The 14,890-nt window shown below is 37.3% G+C and overlaps 1 protein-coding gene across 1 annotated transcript; it reads right to left on the reverse strand.

The window, feature by feature from the left end:
• Positions 1–4: 4 nt before the first annotated feature.
• Positions 5–12,827, reverse strand: LOC113078795 (CCR4-NOT transcription complex subunit 4-like; the record flags this gene model as incomplete). Its single annotated transcript, XM_026251094.1, has 9 exons — positions 12,733–12,827; positions 5,522–5,750; positions 4,820–5,017; positions 2,187–2,273; positions 1,882–1,983; positions 1,662–1,787; positions 1,453–1,577; positions 388–591; positions 5–47 (listed from the first exon to the last, which is right to left on the reverse strand). Coding segments are annotated over exons 2-9 (1,059 nt in total), but the record flags the coding sequence as incomplete, so codon positions are not given.
• Positions 12,828–14,890: the final 2,063 nt, after the last annotated feature.

The following is a 14,890-nucleotide window of genomic DNA, read 5'->3' on the forward strand; positions in this document are numbered from 1 at the left end:
TTTCTCCGTTACTTATTCCGATGGAATCTGTAGGTCTGTTAGTTGGGCTGCAGAAAAATAATGCAAACTTGGGAATCAATTACATTTATACAGTACAAGAATTGATGTATTACTGTTTTTAGTTTTTTTTTTATATATATATTTAAAAATTTGACAGCATTAAGATGTTTGTGAGAAAATGTCCTTAATTATCATTTAAATGTTATAAAGAAAACAAGTGTAATTTCACAAATAAATGTACTGTAATGCATTTGGAGTATTCAGTGTTTAAATTATTACCATCCAAAAATACCTTGAACTCTCAGTGTCCTTAAGTTTTTGAGAAAATGTATCAATAAATTGGCAAAGAAAAAAGACTGACAAGGCAGAGGTTCACGGGCTGGCTACCTGACAGGGTCACAGTCTGACGTGAAGGGAGGCAGGCCAGTGATGGAGCCAAGGCCCAGTTCTGTGTCCAGACCGTCTGGAGTCATGTTTTCAGAGTCTGAGCCGCCATCTAGGGGTGGGGTCTTATAGTGTTCTGGAAGCCCATTGGTCGTCTTTCCTGTGGTTTGTAACGAAGGCCAAGCTTCTTTGTTGTTACTACTGGAACTGGGGAATATGATTCAAAACTTTAAATATGACAGAAACTTAATTACGGATATTTTCAATCCTTAAAGAAAGTGTAAATGACCAGATTATAATGAATTCATTTTAATTACAACTTCACTTCTCACTTTATTGGGATTTACATTAAACCAATGCCACGGTTTGGTTGGCTGTGGGGTAGGGTTAATGGCATGGCACCAGAAATGCTAAAGAACACTAGATCTAAAATAAAGGTTTAAAATGATGGATCTTCTCCGATAATCGGTGTGGATTTAACCTACATGCAATAGTGCATAAATGTTTGTGGGAATGTCACGCTTTTATAAAATCGCTAAACCTCCGGGAACGTATATAATTACACACAATGCCCGCAATGTTGCAGCGAAACATGGCAAACTAAACTCAAAAAATTCATATTTCATTCTATTATTTTATTCAGTTATTAATATTCTTTGTTGTTTGTGCTGAAGGCTGAAGAGAAAATAACAGAAGTAGGCCTACAATAAAGCGCTTTACTGCAGCGTAACTCAACCAAATGCATCTTATGAGATAAATATATACACGACATACATATAAACAGAGTATTGCAACTTATAGTTCCGCAGAAGTCTGTGAGTGGCTGCACAAAAGCAACTATGCTAGTCATGAAGCTATAACTCGGTGTACGCATTCTTGGTGTATTGCGTTTTTCAGTTCGGTTTGAATATCATTACATCCCTACACTTTATAATTATCATTTTCTGTATTTTAAAATAATATTCATCAAAACTATTGAAATATCCATATCTACATGTGTAATTTCTGAATTAATTAATACATGGGTTTTAATTGGAGCAGCTGTGAAAGGTATGATTCAGTCCAAACCTCTGTGATGTGCCTGATTTGCCCTTTGTCTTCTCCCCTGCCCCTGTCGAGCTCTGCAGGAAGCTGGGGTTTGTTTTATAGAGCTCCTGTAAGAGTTTCTGTTCATATTCCTGATGTTTCCCTGCCTGCAATGTCAAATGTTAGGAGCTCAGATGTAAGACTGCCAGCATCAGTATCAGAGGTTGAAACACGGGAAGCAGCGACGTTACCTGCATTTCTTCTTTCGTGAAACTAGCAGCTTCGTCTCCCAGCTCGTGAAGATACATGCAGTCTGGTTTGGGGCACTGCGTGCTTTTCAGAAAATAACTGCAGTATTTTGTTGTACCTAAAGAAGCCTGCATGAAAAAATTCATATATGTATATAATGCACACTGGTAGTAATTAAGTCTTCATAACATTAAGACTATTTTTGTACTATGTTTTAGCTACCTTAAGTGTTCTGCCATCTACTACAACATTGTTAACACACTGTATAGCTCGGAGGGCATCTTCTGATCGAATGTAAGTGACGTAGGCACTGGCACTAGGACCCTGGGGACAAATATTAAAGCATATTGGGTCACAAAAATTATACATTTGGATAAAACAGAGACATGAATGCAAAAAAAAAAAAAAAATCAGTAAATATTTGCTGCAATAAAAAAAATTCGCTTAAATATTTATTACACAAAATATTTGCGTGTTATAATTGTTTGAGCAGACACAAGGCTGACTGGGAAGAAAACGATGCTCACCTGTGAGCCAGCATAAGAAGTGCTGTTATTGATGACCACCTTATGAATCTTCCCAAACTTCCCGAAATACTCCGGCCTTTTTAAGACCTGCAATCAGACTTCAGTTATATATTTCAAAAGACCTTTATTGTTGTTTGCAGATCATCAACAGCACATGCAAATGCTGTTTGTTAATTTGACTTCACAGAGAGAGAGAGAGAGAGAGAGCACACCTGATTATCATAATTCATTGGAAGAATTTGACGATCACCATTTATTACAAGAGAAAGCCATATGAAATTGTAAAACATTCTGTATTGAGAACCGATGACCTAAACACTATCAACAGGATGTCCACAATGTTTTTTCAGCCAAATCAACACTGAAAATTTAAGGCACACAAGTAGGTTTCTGCCGGGTGACTTTTGAGATTCTGATCACTCTTGAAATGTGAAAGCAGCCCGGATGTTCAAGTGTAGCGGCCTCAGTGGCTTTCTTCTCTCTGTTCTTTTCACACCCTCAGTGTGAAATAAATGAAGGCAGAGACTGAAAAGTGAAGGGTCAATTCAGACAAACCCCATAAAAACATTCTCATAATGCAGATTTGATGCATTTGCGCTCCTTATCTCTTTCGAACGCTCTTGAATAACTTGTTCTCTGCTGAGATCTATTCAGGGTACATGACGTCAGGTGTGATGGCAAATAGAGGGAGAGAAAGAGCGTCAGAGAGAAGGGAGCAAAAAGAGAGTGAAAGCTGTTTTCATGGGCTGGTTATGTGGACTAAGTGCAGCTGGTGGGCAGGTGGATTTCATTTTCCAGGAACTCATTATGGTCTCTCTTTTTTATTTTTTTCATTTAATATTATGTGGCATAAAATCAAATCTACACATCTTCAGGGAGTTTCATGCAGCCAGATGGAAATGATCCTGTAAAATATGCCTAAAGAAAGGCCATGATAACAGGAAATAGTAGACTCAGTGAACATAAGAGGCACTATTCCCTGGCACAGACATTTTGGAAGCACCAAAAAGTATACTTACTCATATTTGGAAAACAATGTAGTCAGTGTGTTGTCACAAGGCATATTTTTATATTGACACCAGTAACTACAAACAGTTGACCAATATATCTGCAAGGCCAATATAGCATTTAATTACCGGCATAAATCAACCTGTTTTTCTTTTTGGCAAATCAGTGTCATAAGCAGGACTTTTATTTTGACAGCAAAGAGAGCACAGGAGCGAATTTTCTTCCTCTTCATTAGTTTACAATTTTTTACAGTTCTGTCAAATAATAAGAAAGGCAAATGCTATGATGTTTCTTAATAGATCATCAGTGTTCATGAAATATGCATTTATATGTAATATTTACTGTGTGCAAAATCTGCATTAAATGGTCTGGTCGTTAACATGATAACCAATGCACACACACACACTAACAATTTATTCATACTTAAAAATACTATAACAGGATCATAAGATCAAAACGTGTATACCTCTTTATGTAGTTCAAATTATTCAAACAGATTCATTTTCAAATGATTTCTTATTTTAGATCTTATGTAAAATATAGTTTTAATTGCATGAATTGTTATGCTTGAGTAATGTGCTACCTAGTAACTACTTGATCAGAATCAGAATCAGATCATAAGTGAGTCAGATGGGTCTTTTTTCAGTGGTGTAATGCAACAGAGTAATAATACTTCATTACAGTACTTAAGTATTTCTTCTGTACTTAAGTTTTCATGTGTCAATTTTCTCCACTATATTTACCAATTAAAATGTATTCTTTTAATTTCCCCGACGCATATTCGTTACTTACTACACAGTAAAGTTGGAACACAGATTAAAAGAAAGCATGTTTGACGAATCAGTAGTCTGGTGCTTTCAAGTTAGACTAAAAAGAAATCTCCTTTGTGCATGTGCGAACAACTTCTGTCACAACCGCAGTTGATTTCATTTTCTACTGAAGTCAAGGGTGGGATGTGTGATATGCACTGTCTGCCCTAACATCGCAAGTGTTGTTTTAACGACGTGCAATCTGACATTACAGAGTACATCACAAAACCCAAATAAAAACAAACCCAGAGAGTGCACGCATACACTGTGTGATTTAGTCTATGAAAATGCATTTAGAATGCCCTTGAGATGCAAGATGAGGCAAATCCTTCAGTATGCCTTTTATATTTATATAATTTAATATAATTAATCTATATCACACCGAGTTGTGTTTTTTCTCCACATATCATAGAAAATGTATAATTCATTTTATGCAAGTTTAATAAAGTTAGTATTAAGTTAGTTACATTTTAAATGCCTGAATTCGCTGAATTTCACCAATGAAAATAGTTCCAAACACACAAGACTGTGTTTTGTTATTGAATGAATCATATTTATTTTTGATTCATATTTATTTATATTCTATTTTGAATTACCGGTAACTTTTTAAAATGTATATTTTCACTTTCGATACTTAAGTTTAAAATTTTACTTTTCATACTTAAGTACATGCACAGAAACCAAGTGTGGGTTACTTTTGAGAGCTTACTAACAAATACCACCAAGATGAATATCAAGCTTTAGTGCAATGGAATTATTTATCTTGATGGAGAAGAGCATCAGTTACACAGTGGTCAGTGTGTTTTGCTGAATCACCTCTGGGTCAGCGAGTCTCTGCGAAAGGCCCACCACAAACACCAGGTTTCTCTGGACGACTCGCACACTGGAGAGATGCTTGCGGTTCTCTGTGATCTTCTGCTTCCGCTCATTCTGCTTCTGCTTTTTCTCGTTCTTTATCTTCTGAAGTTCCTCTTGAGAGAGAGGTTTGTATACTGCAGGGTCTTCTGGATAGGGCTGAACCAAACAGAAGATCCTAAATGTTAGATGAAATCATCCTAGAAGATGGTGCTTCAATAAATGATTCATGACATTATATTTAAATCATATGACCATATCAGCATCAAATGGTTAAAAAAAATACACAATTAAATGTCTAAAATGTCTTATATTTTTCAATCAAATTCTGTTAGTTCGATATTTTACCTGTACAGCAGTGATAAAAATCACACAGACCCTGTAGCAACAGGAGAAGCGCAAATTATTCCAGCAAAGCACCCTGGGATGCTGAAGGCTAGCCATTAAAACTATCCTCTCGTCGAGCTCCCCAGTGGAGCAGTTTCTTAGAAATAAACTAACGTTCCACAGGTTCCTTGGGTTAAGACAGTATAAATGCAATCAGGCGGTAATCCCAAATTTAAAGAAACATGTAAAACTAGATCTCATTTTCAATTTGCAGGCCTAATAATTTGCATAGTTTAATAGAACTAACCAAGGATGATACTGAACAAATTTGGTTACCTTTCTGCAGGCCGGGCAGAGGCCGTTTTCATCTGTGCGTATGCGATGCCAGCAGAAGCGGCAGATCTGATAGCCACAGGTGCAAGGGAAGAAATTGACGTCATCAATCTCCAATGATTCCATGCACAGCGGGCACTCCATGGGGTCCTCTTTCACCTCAGGGCTGCGGGACATCCTATGGCACGGCGTGGAGAAAAGAGGGGGGTGTTCTCACAGTGTAGATGCAGAGCTGATGAGAAAAAAATATGGATTATATATATATATATATATATATATATATATATATATATATATATATATATATATATATATATACACACATACATACACACACACACACACACACACACACAGAGAGAGTACAGACCAAAAGTTTGGAAACATTACTATTTTTAATGTTTTTGAAAGAAGTTTATTCTGCTCATCAAGCCTGCAAAACTAAATTAATAGTTTTTTGTTTGTTTGTTTTTTTGTAAAATTTTCTTTTAGAAATAACTTTATGATTATCTTAATTTTAAATTAAGCTTCGATATTTGATGTAATAATAGTAATAATTATTATTATAAAAATTTCTTGTTTTTTTTCCTTTATAGGCCAAAGTTGTCAAACAAATGAAACTTCAAGGTTTAGAAATGCAGCCAATTTCTACAAGAATCTTGTTTCTTTCCAACAGTGTCTAATCTTCAGAAGCAAGACAGAATTAGACTCATATGACTCAAATAGTCTCAAAGCACAACAGAGGTTGCAACAGAGAGCCAATAATGAGACTGCTACTAGTAGGAACGCGTTTGTATGTGTGGGAGGAGTTTAAAACTCAAGTCAAGAGAGGAACTGAAGGTATAATTGGAATCGACAAGCACAAACACCCACACAAGCAATTGCAACAGTTTCTATAGCAAATATGTGTATCCTTCAGGGATCATCCAGTGAACTAGATGTCTAAATGTGTAGGTGCAAATTCAACAATTACAGAAAATTTGATTTTGAACTCTCATATGGAACACAGATTCATGGGCTCATGACAAGGTTTGCATCTCGAATGTAGGATCCAATGGTTGAAAAGCAATATGTCGTCTCTGTGGTGTTATCGTGAAGGAATGTGACTGCTAGCATCCTTACTTAAGAGCCTACTGAAAAATAATGTCGACATCCTTCAAATATATTGCCAACGATAAACAAGGTTTTTTTTAATTAAGCAGAGGGCAAGACAACAGTGCTAATATGAGCTAATTAACCTCAGTGCCAATTGTTTTTCTTTTGGTCCATATTAGTGGTCACATTCTGATTTTAGCATCTTCTGCAGTAGTACTGAAAAACTTCTGAATAAACAGCATGAATGAACACAAATACGCCAGTTTGTCCGAGCCAAGCACTGTAAAACCGAACAGTGAAATTAATCAAATGGAATTAGTTCATTGCACTCAAATAATAATGAAAGTTCATTGGACTTCATTTAAATAAGTTCTGTAAACTCAACATTTTGTTGTAGTTAGGTGAACTTAAAATGATTGCATTTTCTAGTTCCCAGCATGCTTTGCATCAGAAAACAGGGAAAATAAATGTAGAAATTAAGTGTTATTTTGTGTGTTTTTACACAAGATTAACAGAGGAACATAAGTTAGTACTTAAATGATGTGTTATATTCGAATTTTCAAAGGTTTCTGTTATGTTGATTCTGTAGTGTTACCGTTGTGGTGAAGAGTAGAGCCTGTGGTTAGGTTGAGGACGGACAGCAAGACTAAATTTGAGTGTATTTCCCTCATTATTTTATGTAAACGTAAAACATTTAAAAACATCACTTAAATGTTTTTGTGTAATCAGTTACAAAATATTTTTTGAGTTCTGTGAACTTATTAGGGTTTACAGTGTGGTGGCACTTCTCCACGAGGTTCATTTCTCAAACAATGGTCTTAGCGAAGCTCCCAAATGGAAACAATACATCAACCTTGTGTTCATAAACAAACAAACCGGAATACGAAGCTTCCATGGAGTGATTCATTTAAAACATGTTAAACTAATTGCAAAAAATAAAAAAAACAATTACAAAACCAGCAATATCTCATAAACGTGTTTCCCACAGACTTGCATTCTATGTGTGGCGGCACTTCCTCTAGGAAAAATATATATTAGTTCACATTTACAAAACAGTCAATTTTCGCATTGCTCTGAACAAAAACAACAGACGGGCTGATTGAAAATGTACATTCATTCTCTGCCAGCAGGAGAAATAGTTTATTCCCTGTTAACAGCTGTAGTGCTGAGCTGCTCTCACAAACACTAGTTTATCAGGCATTATAGGCTAGATGAAATGAAAATGACACTGAAGATTTTATGAACACGAACAATGTTTTTGGCCATCCAAAAGCACAGAGTACAATAACATATACACAAAAGGTTAGGGTCAATCCTTTTTTTTTTTTTTTTTAAAAAAAATAATACCTTTGTACAAAATACAAATAAATTTTGATAAAAATATACAGTAATGACAGAAAAGACTAATATTATAAAAAAAAATTATATTTCAAACTTTCAATTCAAAGAAGCCTAAAATGTATCAGTCTGATCAAAATTTACATTAAGAAATGTTTACTAAATCAGCATATTAGAATTATATCTTAAGGATCAAGTCACACTGTAATGTAAATAGCTTTGCCATCTCATGAATAAACTTTCAAATAGTGGTATATGTACATACAGCCCCATAGCTTACCAAAAAAAAAAAAAAAAGACTAAAAGCCACCAAACTCTTTTTATGGGGTCATGTGGTCCCTCTGTCCATAGCGGAAGCACCAGAAGTGTGAAGAGGGGAGAGAGTGTGGTTAGAAGAGGATGGGGGGAAAGGGAGTCATCTAAAAATATCCCATCCTGGCTAGGCAGAGTACAGCAGGAGGAGTCAACCCCTTGAATCTCCCTTTAAAAGGGAAATGCTGATTGAACACAGGGGGCGGTCCGCACTACATGTAGGGCAATCAGCACTTCCTTGGATCGGCAAGGTCTCACCCCAGCTAGTAAGGGGGTCGGTGGGGAAATAACAGTCTCCTTAACATGTTGATATGGAATTAGAAACAGGGTGAGAGTTTTTTTGCCATCCCCAAGACTGTACAGAGAAGGAATTCCCACTGTCAGTAAGGATGGGTTTCCTTCCCAGCAGAGGCCGATATCAACTCTGGGTTAGGGCTGCACGATATTGGGAAAAAAATTACATTGCGATATTTTCTTTTTCTGCGATATATATTGCGATATGAAAACAAATTTTTTTCTTACAAACAAAAATGGGGTGAGCACACTTACATTCTCATTTTAAATGATTGTGCATATTAATCAATTTCGTGTCAATTGATTAATATGCGCGAGGGAGAGAGAGCAAGACAGCGTTTGTGTTGTTTGAAGACATTGAGCATGCGGCCGGGGCTCTCTCTCGCACGCGCGCGCTCTTTCTCTCATGACGGTGACAGGTGCAAGATTATTAATTATTAATTTATTTTTTTAATTACATTTATATCTGAATATATGTCAACCTATAGACTTTCAAACATCTAAGTGTCATGAATTAATATGAATCCGTGTACAAAATGACATATAAACATATTTTCCTATTGTATTTTGCCTGGAAAGGCTTCCAGCCAGCTTGCATGTCACGTGAAAAATAGGCATCGGTTCTATTTATAGCATGCACGCGTTTTCCGTCGCACGCAGGCAGTCTGCAAGCTCTAACCTGTTGACATGGGAAGCGGAATTAAAAACGGACACGCCATGCAGCTGAGACGCTTGCGCCACGCATCTAGTGTGTCGCCGGCCGCGCGCTCACGCTCTCTCTCTCTCGTGCGCGCGCGCTCTCTGGCCCATACAGTTAATGAATAACGGATCAACTACGACAGCCTACATCGCACATCCTGCGATGTGACTATCGTGGATTCGTACATCGCGATATCGATGCTTAAACGACACATCGTGCAGCCCTACTCCGGGTAATGAAAACTTTCCGCTGGCCCCTGCTGGGAACGATGCATAATAAACCTTTAGCCATCACTCTTGTAAAAAGGGATTTGATTCAATTACAAACCCCCAAGACCCACTCAAGTTGCACAGGGTTTGGTTTTCTGGTATCCAACGTCACATCGCATGGAGTGAAACCAGGCAATAAAAATACAAAAAAAGTCACAAGATGGCCATTAAAATAAAGAGAAATGTTGAATATTAAAAAGGTCCTATCTCAGATTACCACAGTTCAATGAATTACACTTCTACACTTCCAGTATAAATGCAAACTTATTGTTTGCATTGACCACTAAAGCCAGAATCACCCACAAATCTCTTTGGAGCAGACACAGTAACAAACATGTTTGCAAGATGACTAATGTACTGGGAAAGCGTAGGGACAAATAATGATCTAAGCCTACAATGTTTGAGTTTTTTGCAATGGTAGATGTTTTCATGTATACATTAACCAAGCATGCCGTGGGAGCTGAACGCCGAAAGGACGGTTTGAGGAGCCCTCGAACCGGTGCACAGTGGTGAATGTGGAAAGAGCTTTCTACAAAAAATACCATGTCCTTGAGAAAACATTCAAACTGGTAATTGCAGTCTTCTCCTGAGACTCTTTGGCAAACCCATTTAAAGCATAAAATGGGAATGAAGTGAACATTTCTGACAGCTCACTTGCAGTACTAATCATTTTGAGTATGCATGTTTGATTCAGATATAATTTGTCATAACCTTAAATAGAAAGCCAACATCCGCAAATACAAAAACAACGCAAATCTCAGGAACATTGTGTAAACTAGGAACAAAAAACGAAGTCTTTCACAACATTTTACAACAATAACCACACTAAAAGCCACACCAAAAGATTAGGATAACAACTGAGCAACACTAAATATTGCAACTTCTAACAAAAATCAAATCTTGCAGGCGGACTGATGGGTAGCATTTTAAAATGGGTTTCTATAACAGGCAGTTCATTTTATATAGAAAAAAAATCAAATCAAAAGGTCTGCATTTTTAAAATGGGCTTTGAGAATTTAGTCAAAATACCGAAAACACTTGCCATTAGCTTTAATAGAAAGCAAACATTTGAAACCACAAAAACAACGCAGATCTCATGAAAACGGGTCCATCTAGAAACAAAATTGAAAGGGTTTCACAACACTGACAAAACTGCAACTTAAAACAACAATCAAAAGCTAAAGCTTAGAAAGTCTTTGGCACCGTTCTGAAAGGGTTTCTGCAATAGGCAGTCATTGATTTTTAAGTCAAATGGAAGGTCTGTGTTTTAAATGGGCTTTGAAGGGTGGTGAATATACAGTTACATCAAGTCATGTTAGTAGCTCTGTCTAATACACACTAATTTCAATTAAACATCCTAATACACAACTACAAACAAATGTGTCAACCACACAGTAACAGGACTGCTATACATTAAAACAGACTGAATTCAAAACATCATGATGTTTAATTTGTAATAAAAGGCTCTAAAAGATGACAAATCTATGCAATACTGACATGATTAGCAAAAAGATGCACAGTTGTCTCAGCTGGCATCATTCTGGTGTCACAGAAGAAATTATCATCAGTGTGGGAGTTGTGTCCATTTGTGGGCGGCTCTTCATGAGCGGATGGAAGAGGCATCGGCAAGGAACGTAGTACAAGATGTTTTAACTACAAAAAATATATATATATCGGTATTCGGGGCAAATGATAAAGTCACTAAACCCACTCAAATGTAACAAAGGGTTCATCCATTTTAGAAAATATCTGCAGTAGGCCATAGCTGAGAAAATAGCATGGTGATCTAACACAGCCAAACAACTTTAATCACAAAATGGCCATTCTTTCCAGATCTTACTAAAGCCTAAATTAAAAGGCTTTTTTTCCTGTACTGCCAGGATTGCGGCTGACCCGTTCAGACTGGACACAAAGGTGCAAATTAACATTTGCAACCAACTATAAAAACACAGTGCCACCATTTCTATGCAACTGAACACCAAGGCAGATGTCCATTCAGAACGGGATCATATACTGTAGCACCAGCAACCCTTGCATAAAAAAATCTCTCGAACAGTGTGTCTGGCACAAACAGTGCACTGGAACCGGTCCACTTACAATTCTCCTGATATCCCTTCCAAAGCACAACACAAGCAAAACTCTCTCGTTTACAAGTATCTTTAATAGGCACCTGCATAAACATAACTGCCAACTTTTAAATCTTAGCTGTCATGCAACAAAGTAAAGGAAAAAGTTTCAAACACCATTCGCTTCCATTGCATCCGTCTTTCCACACAATCAAAAGTGATTTCTCCCAAACATCTAATTTTGTGTTCCCCAAAAGAAAGAAATACGGGTCTGGAACAACATGATCGCGTTTTCATTTCAAGCTTGTTTACTCCTTTAAAAACCGCTCAAATCTGAAAGACAAAATGCAGATGGTAAGTTCAAAAGACCCACTGCTGAAACAGTATTAATAGTGCACAAGCAACAAGAACATAATGTGCAACCAAACACTACAATATCCTCTTCTGAGAGACTCTAACTTCTTATTATGCATTTGTGGAATGATGACAGCTGCATTTTGGTCCACAAAACCCTGTAGGAAGCACTATTGAAACGGGCGCCACACACAATAATAAAGGTGTGGACAAAAATAATAAAATAACTGCAGTAACGGAGCAATGTCGTGATCACAGAAATATTAGACGTCACGTCTATAAAATGATGCAGCTCAGAAAAAAAAACTTACTTTTTTTTACTCAAAATAACAAGGATTCCCCTGTCAAAGACACATATACATGTAACTTACATATATTAAATGTGTTTCCTTGTAATTAAGTGAACTAGCTAAAGCTAACACATATCGAAGTTGTTCCTACAGGCTAAATATACACTAAAATCAGTGTACAGATACTGTGTACTGTCTGAGAGTCTGAAGAACAAAAACGAGTCTGTGTTTGCGATGCGAGGACTCATATTCTGTATTGTATGTGTATTTTATTAAAGCCGGTCAAACGATACGGCTAGCGGCTAGTCGGCTAACTGGGCGATTTAACGTTAGTCTTCCAGACTGATGAAACGCACACAAAACACAGGCGTTGCCACAAGAAATGGGCGCTTGAGGGAGAAAGAGGGATGAGATGTGTTATAAAGAGGTGAACTCAGAGAGGAAAGCAGTTGAATGTGGAGGCGGTGGACAAGAGAGGCCTTGGTGGGATACTCACCCTGTCTATCTTGTATCAGACTCACAGCAAATCAAATCTATCTGAGCAGCCCAGGTTTAGCAAAACAGGTCACAATGTAATTTCCCCGGGTGGTTGGTCCCTGCTCCTGTGTGATTTGCTGCGAAAACACCAAGCCTTGTTTCTTATAGCCATTATAAAGCTTGGAAAAGCAGGGATTTTTTTTATATAACTCTGATTGCATTCGTCTGAAAGAAGATCATATACACCTATGATGGCTTGATGGTGAGTAAATTATGGGGTAATTTTCATTTTTGTGTGAACTAGGCTTGCCGCGATAGACGTTGTTGACGGTGATAAAAGAGGTTTTTGCCTAATGTGGCACTAACCCCCCACCGTCATTTAGATTTTTGGCAGTAATAAAAATCATTTAGTTCAGTAAAAGAACCGATACTACAATAAAAAACTGAACGCGGCTGCTCATTGCAGCATGCCGAACGACTGTTGCATCACAGATAAGATTTCATTTATCAATTGAGGAGAATGAGTCGAGCCAACTGACAAGAAAAGTGAGGTGAGACAGACAAGACGATGGCGGATGATGATGATGATGATGATGAAAGTACTACGTACAAACTAAGGCGGAGCTTTGACGCAGAAGTATAAATCAGCCTTTAGTTCACCCAAAGATGAAATTTTTTACACATTTCTGTTAAAAACTTTTTACTCCATGTCATTCAAAAAACCACAAGAATGTAATTTATTTTTAAAACAAACATCCTGCCATTGAAAGTCCAATGTAACAAAAACTTTAACAATTTTAAAAGTTCTTCACAAAGCAAAACATGCAAGTTTGAGTTTCCTTTGACCATATTTGATGTGCCCTATATGCATATTTGTTAATCAACTGTTCTTATGTGAATAAAAGCCTAATTAAATCTGTACATAGTATAAAGCAAATATATCTCTCCAGCAAACTCGGATTATACATTTTGATTTATATGGAGTTTGGTTACATGGACTTTCATTGGAGGAACAAAATCTCTCAGGTTTCATTAAAAAAGATGAATGTAAGTCTTATGGGATTTGAATGACATGAAGACGAGTAAATGATGACCATTTTTATTTTGGGGTGAACTAACCCTTACATTATGTACATTTAAAAGCATCAAAACATTGCAAAAACAACATTACAATAAAAATTGCAGATTAATTTGTTTAACAAAAAAATATTCATTAAATTATTTTTTGCCATAAAAAGAAAATAATTAGCAGCTTATCGATATTGGCCAGATCTTTTCTTCAGAAAGTGTAGTTAATCTAGAATTTGGAACCAAATATTAATGCCTCATACTTTGGTCTGAAATTTCAACTGCTATAGTACCGTTCAATATAGTGGTCGTGTGCCCAAATTTTAATACTTTATACTTTAAGCATGTGAACTGTGCAGCAGCCCTGATTTCTTCAGCAGTCCTCTTTCGCCTCGGTGGAACTGTGGGAGCGCTGACAAGCTCCTTAGTGTGTAGGAAGTTAAAGACTTCATCCACTTACAATGCAACCCTCCCCTCCCCCTCATTTTTAGCCAAGTCATTTGCTCCCCTTCTCCTTCCTCTGGCCCTCGAGTGGCCTTTTTTTCTCAGCAGATCTGAGCAGAGCACCTTCCAACCTCTCGCGAAGCTACAAACAGACTTCACCGCTAGGCATTAACACATGATCTCTCCCCACCTCTGTTTGGAAGCACTGCGGCAACTTGAGGCATTCAACAGTTTTCTCTCATTTATTCATTCCTTCCCTCATTTATCGGTCTCTGTTTGTTTATCCCCTCTGTTTCTGCCCTCTAGCTTTCTCTCTGCTCACATTGAGAGGTGAATGAGGCATGCTGGAAATTTGCTGGCTGACAATGGAGGACAGCTGCTCTCACTGCTCAAGCCTTTCATGAGCTGAATTAGCAGTGCGAGCTCGCCGCGCTCCCTTCCCCACCCTTACTGCTGGCTTTAACACCCATCCAGACATACTAGCAGTCGCCATGTACAGAGCTGAGGGAAAAGCACCACGAAAAAGCTTTGTTTCTCAAGATCTGCCATTGCTTTAATGGCTGATATTTTGCAACCTTGTATTCTTTAATCAATTACCTCTTGCATGCTGATCATTCTCAGTGCTACCAAAAACACCAAATTGAACATATTTTTGCACCAGCCAA

Source organism: Carassius auratus, unplaced genomic scaffold, assembly GCF_003368295.1.
Source record: "Carassius auratus strain Wakin unplaced genomic scaffold, ASM336829v1 scaf_tig00026573, whole genome shotgun sequence".
Lineage (NCBI taxonomy): Eukaryota > Metazoa > Chordata > Actinopteri > Cypriniformes > Cyprinidae > Carassius > Carassius auratus.